The 7,697-nt window shown below is 37.8% G+C and overlaps 1 protein-coding gene across 1 annotated transcript in view; it reads left to right on the top strand.

The window, feature by feature from the left end:
• The window catches only part of NEIL3 (nei like DNA glycosylase 3), a 41,269-nt gene that overhangs the window by 20,927 nt on the left and 12,645 nt on the right, over positions 1 to 7,697 (top strand). The window contains exon 6 of the mRNA XM_007445651.1: positions 818 to 984. Coding sequence (XP_007445713.1) covers positions 818 to 984 — 167 coding nt within the window. The remainder of the gene's footprint in view (positions 1 to 817; positions 985 to 7,697) is intronic.

Raw genomic sequence — 7,697 nt, 5'->3', positions numbered from 1 at the left:
AGGGAAAGATGATTACAGATACCTACCCACTTTCTGCTCATATTAAGATGGGCATTTCAATAGTTTGCTTAAATTAATATGACTTGTTCCTGTAATTTTCAGCTTATAATATGATCCACCATATTTCTGGGCTTTTAAATTTTCACACTGCTGATGTAAATCCCTAACGTTCTCTTTGTAGGAGTTTTAACTGCATGTGAGTAGAATAAAACTGTGACAGAGAGTATCAGTGTCTTTTGAAATAGAACTTATGCCAAAACAGAACATGTTCGCTGCTAAGATGGCATTTAAATTTTTCTTTTTCAGTGAATCTGTAAGATTAAAAACAAAAAAACTGTCCCTTTTCAGGTCAACAAAGAAGATGATCTTGTTAAGTGTTTCTCCCTAGGAATAAATTTTTTGACTGTTGAAACAAAGTGAGCAGCTTCGGTGTTCTCAAAATAATCAGATTTAAAGCTAATCTAGTCTTTTTCTTATAACCACATAATTATGTTTAATTATAAAAACCTTAAAGGCATGAAAGACGTTTTAAATTATAGAACTTTTATATCCCATTTAGATAGGAGGGTAAAGCCATGCAAAGAACAATTTTGAATACTAATAAGTTAAAAATAATGACTTAATTATTTCACACAAATCTTATTTGACAAATGTTGCTGAATCTTTTCAATTCCTTTTTCTCAAATGAAAGAAAAGATTATGAGGACGTATGTATAAACATATGTACATTTTTAACATTATTTTTAGAAATGACTTTCCAGAATATGTCTGTCAATACTATTTTGTAGATAACATTGTAATGTTTGTTTGTTTTTAGTGCCACAAAGCAGGATCTGCTGTCTCTAACCACTATAAGGTTTACAAGCGTCCTAATTGTGGTCAGTGCTGCTGCAAAATAACTGTGTGTCGCTTAGGGGAGAATAAGAGAATGACATATTTCTGTCCTCACTGTCAGAAGGAAAATGCTCAACATGTTGACATATGGTGAGAAATCTAATTTAAAGTTTACTGTTTGCCCTAATTCTCTAACAAAAACGCTATTAATAAGAGAACATAGTTGAATAGCTATCAGGCTATTAAGAACAGAACATAACTCACAAGTATTTGAACTCTTGGAAGGAAATAGTAAATAATATCATCCAAAAACCAGAATGAGCTGAAGATGACTTACGAGCCTCTTCTGAATTCAGTAGAAAATCTCTAACTTTGATGTTAATATCCAGGCTTTGACTTTCATCTCATTTGTAAAGTGATTACCAGGAGGTGTAGTTTTGTCAATAATTGGAAAAATGCAAGTATTTGCCAAAGTTCTTGCTTTTGAAATAATATTATAAAACATTAGCAAGCTCTCTTTACAAAATTGCAGTCTTCTTGGTGAAATAACTGGCTACTTACTAAGCACATGTGTGGTGATTCAGCCAGTGGCTGAGTAAGTCTGTTCCCATTCTGCATTCCAGAGCTGGGGAAGTAACCACAGGATGGGCTCACGGACCCACTGGACCCACTGTGGGATGAACTTGAACTAAAATCCCATAGATCACCTGACCTCCACAAGCCCCTATTCTGACTGGCAGAGCACAGTGGCGCTTTTGGGTCTCCTGGAATTAGTGTCAGTTCAGAACTAGTGTCCAGTAGTCCTCAAAGCTTTGACAGTTTCCTTCTCCACAGTGTACTTATTCCGGTAAGAGGCCATAGGTCCCTTTGGGGAAGGCTGGCTGAAATAGTAACAGTATAAAGGAGCTGAACTATATGTGATTATAAGCCAAAATAACCAGTACAGACATGAAGCACATAAAGTGCTACAAAAGTTTGGGGGATGTTAGAAGTTTATAGGTATACAAAAGGTTGGGAAAATCTCATAGAAAAAGTCTAATTTGAAGTTTATTTTAAAGAGATAGGGGGACGGAGTCAAGACGGCGTACTATGAGGATGCGGAATTTCCGTCTCCTCACAACTAGGGCACCTACCAGGCACCGGTGGGAGACCAGACACCTAAGGGGACGGGAGGAACCCCCAGCGACCGGTTGTTTCAATTATACCTTTATTTCTCTTAATGTATTTTTTATCATTCTAATTTTATTTTGTTTTTTATTCTTTGATATTGTACTGCTCCTTTCTTTCTTTCTTTCTTTCTTTTTTTTTTTTTTTTTAACCACATCATGAAGCTTGCGAGATGTTGGTTCTCAGGCCAGAGATCGGGACCAAGCTGCTGTGGTGGAAGCTCTGAGTCCAAACCACTGGACTAACAGAGAACCTCATACCCCAGGGAATATTAATCGGAGTAAGGCCTCCCGGAGGTCCTCATCTCAGCACCAAGACCTGGATCTGTCCAACTGCCTGCAAACTCCAATGCTGGACGTCTCAGGCCAAACAACCAGTAAGACAGGAATACAGCACCACCTATCAAAAAGAGGAAACAAACCAAAAAAAAAGATGAAACCACGGAAAAATATGTTACAGATGAAGGAGCAAGGTAAAAACCTACAAGACCAAATAAATGAAGACGAAATAGGCAACCTATCTGAAAAAGAGTTCAGAGTAATGATAGTAAAGATGATGCGAAATCTGGGAAACAGATTGGAGAAATTACAAGAAACAGTTACCGAGGGTCTAGAAGAACTAAAGAGCAAACAAACAGTGATGAATAACACACTTACTGAAGTGAAAAATATTCTAGAAAGAACCAATAACAGAATAACTGAGGCAGAAGAACAGATAAATGAGCTGGAAATAACTGCCAGAAAGCAGAAAAGAAAACATAATGGAAAGAATTCAGGATAGTCTCAGGAGACCTCTGGGACAACATTAAACAAACCAACATTCAAATTATAGTGGTCCCAGAAGAAGAAGAGAAAAAAAGGGGGTTGAGAAAATATTTGAAGAGATTATAGTTGAAAACTTCCCTAACATGGGAAAGGAAATAGTCAATAAAGTCCAGGAAACAGAGAGAGTACCATACAGGATTAATGCAAAGAGAAACACACCAAGACACATATTAATGAAACTATCAAAAATTAAATACGAAGAAAAAATATTGAAAGCAGCAAGGGAAAAGCAGCAAATAACATACAAACTATTAGAGCTAATCAATGAATTTGGTAGAGTAGCAGGATACAAAATTAATGCACAGAAATCTCTTGCATTCCTATACACTAATGATGAAAAATCTGAAAGAGAAATTAAGGAAACACTCCCATTTACCACTGCAACAAAAAGAGTAAAATACCTAGGAATAAACCTACCTAAGGAGACAAAAGACCTGTATGCAGAAATCTATAAGACACTGACGAAAGAAATGAAAGATGATACAAATAGATGGAGAGATATACCATGTTCTTGGATTGGAAGAATCAGCATTGTGAAAATGTATTTTTCACAGAACTAGAACAAAAAATTTCACAATTTGCATGGAAACACAAAAGACCCCGAATAGCCAAAGCAATCTTGAGAAAGAGAAACGGAGCTGGAGGAATCAGGCTCCCTGACTTTAGACTATCCTACAAAGCTACAGTAATCAAGACAGTATGGTACTGGCACAAAAACAGAAATATAGGTCAGTGGAACAGGATAGAAAGCCCAGAGGTAAACCCACGCACGTATCGTCACCTTATGTTTGTTAAAGGAGGCAAGAATATACAATGGAGAAAAGACAGCCTCTTCAATAAGTGGTGCTGGGAAAACTGGACAGCTACATGTAAGAGAATGAAATTAGAACACTCCCTAACACCATACCCAAAAATAAACTCAAAATGGATTAAAGACCTAAATGTAAGGCCAGACACTATAAAACTCTTAGAGGAAAACAGGTAGAACAGTCTGACATCACAGCAAGATCCTTTTTGACCCACCTCCTAGAGAAATGGAAATAAAAACAAAAATAAACAAATGGGACCCAATGAAACTTAAAAGCTTTTGCACATCAAAGGAAATCATAAGACGAAAAGACAACCCTCAGAATGAGAGAAAATATGTGCAAATGAAGTAGCAGACGAAGGATTAATCTCCAAACTATACAAGCAGCTCATGCAGCTCCATATCAAAAAAACAAAGAACCCAATCCAATAATGGGCAGAAGACCTACATAGACATTTCTCCAAAGAAGGCATACAGATTGCCAACAAATACATGAAAAGATGCTCAGCATCACTAATCATTAGAGAGATGCAAATCAAAACTACAATGAGGTATCACCTCACACCAATCAGAATGGCCATCATCAAAACATCTACAAACATAAATGCTGGAGAGGGTGTGGAGGAAAGGAAGCCCTCTTGCACTGTTGGTGGGAATGTAAATTCATACAGCCACTATGGAGAACGGTATGGAGGTTCCTTAACTAAAAGTAGAACTACCAGATGACCCAGCAATCCCACTACTGGGCATATACCCTGAGAAAATCATAATCAAAAAGAGTCATGTACCACAAAGTTAATTGCAGCTCTATTTACAATAGCCAGGACATGGAAGTAACCTAAGTGTCCATCAACAGATGAATGGACAAAGAAGATGTGGCACATATATACAATGGAATATTACTTGGCCATAAAAAGAAACGAAATTGAGTTATTTGTAGTGAGGTGGATGGACCTAGAGTCTGTCATACAGGGTGAAGTAAGTCAGAAAGAGAAAAACAAATACTCTATGCTAACATATATATGGAATCTTAAAAAAAAAAAAAATGCTTCTGATGAACCTAGGGTCAGGACAGGAATAAAGATGTAGATGTAGAGAATGGACTTGAGGACTCGGGGACGGGGAAGGGTAAGCTGGGACTAAGAGTAACATTGACATATATACAGCACCAAATGTGGAATGGATGGCTAGTCGGAAGCAGCCGCATAGCACAGGGAGATCAGCTCGTGCTTTGTGACCACCTAGAGGGGTGGAATAGGGAGGGAGATGCAAGAGGGAGGGGATATGGGGATATATGTATGCGTATAGCTGATTCACTTTGTTATATGGCAGAAACTAACACAAGTTTGTAAAGCAATTATACTCCAATAAAGATGTTAAAAAAAATTTTTGGCTAAATAAATGAGCAAATAGACATTATTTACTTGGAAAGAAGGAGCATTGCCACAAACCGTGAGTCATTGATGATAACAGTGGCGGAGCCAAACGAAGTCTCCAAGTTTGTTAAATAGCAAAAGTTAGTTTTACAGGTAGGATGGGATCAACTAGTAGGAATCAGTAGTAGTTCTGGAGATGGCTAATATCTTACCTGAATCAGTAGATTAAGGACTTTTTAATTGATTATAGCATAATTAGGATGGGAACTGAAGAAGCAGACGTGAAACTTGTGTAGTGTAATGGGCGAGAGATGGTTTCCAGTCCTGAGGTCAAGACACTGGAAATGGAGAGAAAAATAGGTACTTTAAAAAAATTTTAATGCCAGCAAGTATTGTGAGAGGTTTGCTATGGAGGATAAAGCAAAGAGTTCCAGGCCCGAAACCAGAAATTTTCACTTTATAGACGTGGGAAAGACGGGTAGAATGGAAGAGAGAAGTTAAATTTTGGATATGTGGACTAGATAGTCCACATAGGGTGGGAAGTGGGTGGGAGATGATGCCTTGAGTGTTACTACCCGTGTTCTTAGTTGAAGTATTAAAGCAAGATCAGTTCGCTGAAAAAGTATATAGAAAAGAACAAAGGAGGAGGGAGGCACCATCTTGTCTGTGGAGAGCTCAGGGCCCTGGGATGGAGATGACATGGTCCAGATCCCCATTATGTCTTCATAAATATATTTGCAGCTATCTTTTTTTTTTTCCTCCTTGTTCCTGTGTTTCATTTTGTTCATCACCTTTTGTTATTGATTACTTTACTCTAAACCACACCATATCCCCTTTTTCTCAGCTTCCTCATCCCATTTTACTATCATAGAGATCCGAAATATGTTTAAATAATATGTTATATTACACAGATTTATGGGTTTCTTATTTTTAATGTTATAGGTGTACATTTGATCAAAAGTATATAACACTGGATCTGAAAGATAGAGTACATTCAATATATATTGGTCTACTGAATAAGTGATTAATGTACCATATGTATTTGTTTTCTGTGAATTGATAGCTTTTGAATTTTTAAAAAATTCTTCCAGATTATCAAGTAAACATGTTATTTATCATAAAAGTAAGATCATTATCAATTCCAAAGGTTTTTTGAAACTAGGATTCAAAGCTTCAAAGGTTCCCTGAAAGAGACTTGGGAGTTACTACGAGTTAGGGAGGCCATGCTATACTGGAAATGTCCTGGGCCCTGCATTCCCTCCTCCCTCCTGACCTAGTTTTGTTCTGTCTATTGGCATCCAGCTCAAGACTCATTGCAAAATAAGTGTATACAAAATAAAACATTTGAAAACCAGTAATACTTGCCCCAGTCTTAGAGATTTCTGTAATTAAGTATATTCAATTCATTTTCTGGATGAGCATTTGAGCAATTTTTATATTGACTAAATTTTTTCACTTTAAAGTCATTTCAAAGTAAATTGAAATATGAGGAGCCCAGTAGTAATGATCTAAATTCTTGTGTTCCTTCAGTCACCAGAAGTTTACTTCACCCCTTCCCGAAGTCCTCCCCAGATTTTCCAGTTTTCATCGATCACACCACACTTTGAATACCTATACCAGTTATTGTTGGCTCTCCTTTATATTACTAGCTAGCATAATTTACATGTGTGAGTATTGTTTCCTTAAGGGGAAACTGCATTTTTGTTTGTTTTTTACTAGAGTCTTTATAATTTCTGTTTCACTTTTTCATTTCTGTACTGTTTACTCTCTTTGGGTCTACTGTATGCCAGGTACTGAGAAAACAAAGAGAACATAGAATACAGTCACTCGAAGTGCTCAGGTTGTAATGTGGGGAGTCAATAGATCATTAGAAGCCCGTGATGGAAATGCTGCAAAAGGGCACATTTGTGCTAACGGCAGTGGAGCTTAGTATGGATGAGGAAACCTTGAAATCCACCTGGGAAGAACAGAGAAATCTCTCTGAGGAGGTGAAGTTTAAGCTTAGCGTGGGAAGAAATAGGAACTCATCACAGACAAGAGGCAGGGAAGGGATTTCCTGGGAGAGAAAACAGCCCCTGACAAGGTGCACGGGGAAACGCCCTGTACACTCAGGGAGCTGCAGGAGAGGAGGCTGTTTTGTTCCTATACGAAGACATATTTACGTCTCTAGAAGCCATCTAGTTTGGAAATGTGTTGAGAGTTGGTTGCTAGTTAATGAGAATTTAGTGTTGTTTGCAAACCAGTTCTTAAGGCCGAGCTGACCTGGCAGAGATTTTTCAGGGGGATGGAGAAATTATAGGGCATTTGGGAGACGTAAAGAAAATCTGTGGTGCGTTAATCTTGACAGGATAGCCCTGTTTGGGGAAGCGAGTTTGACTACATAGTTGTCATGTTTAAAAACATTTACAAAGGACTCAAATTTTGACTACAATGAAAGATACCCAATGCAAATTATCTTAAAATGGGAATTTATGGGTCATGGAGCCAAAATAAATGTTGAGGTAATTTCATAGCATCAGTGGAAAAACTATAAAAACCCACGTCTCAGGGACTGGAACTCCCAAAGGTGACCTTGCCTGGGTTGCCCACAGATGGAACAAGTGGAAAGAATACAGGCAGGTCTAAGCTGCTTCCTGCTTCACCCCCTCATTTCAAGTCTCATGGTAGCAGATTCTCTCTGGTTTCAGC

Source organism: Lipotes vexillifer, unplaced genomic scaffold, assembly GCF_000442215.2.
Source record: "Lipotes vexillifer unplaced genomic scaffold, Lipotes_vexillifer_v1.1 scaffold344, whole genome shotgun sequence".
NCBI classification, from domain to species: Eukaryota; Metazoa; Chordata; class Mammalia; order Artiodactyla; family Lipotidae; genus Lipotes; species Lipotes vexillifer.
The sequence above is the reverse complement of the archived record's forward strand: the minus strand, read 5'-3'. Positions and strand labels throughout refer to the sequence as shown.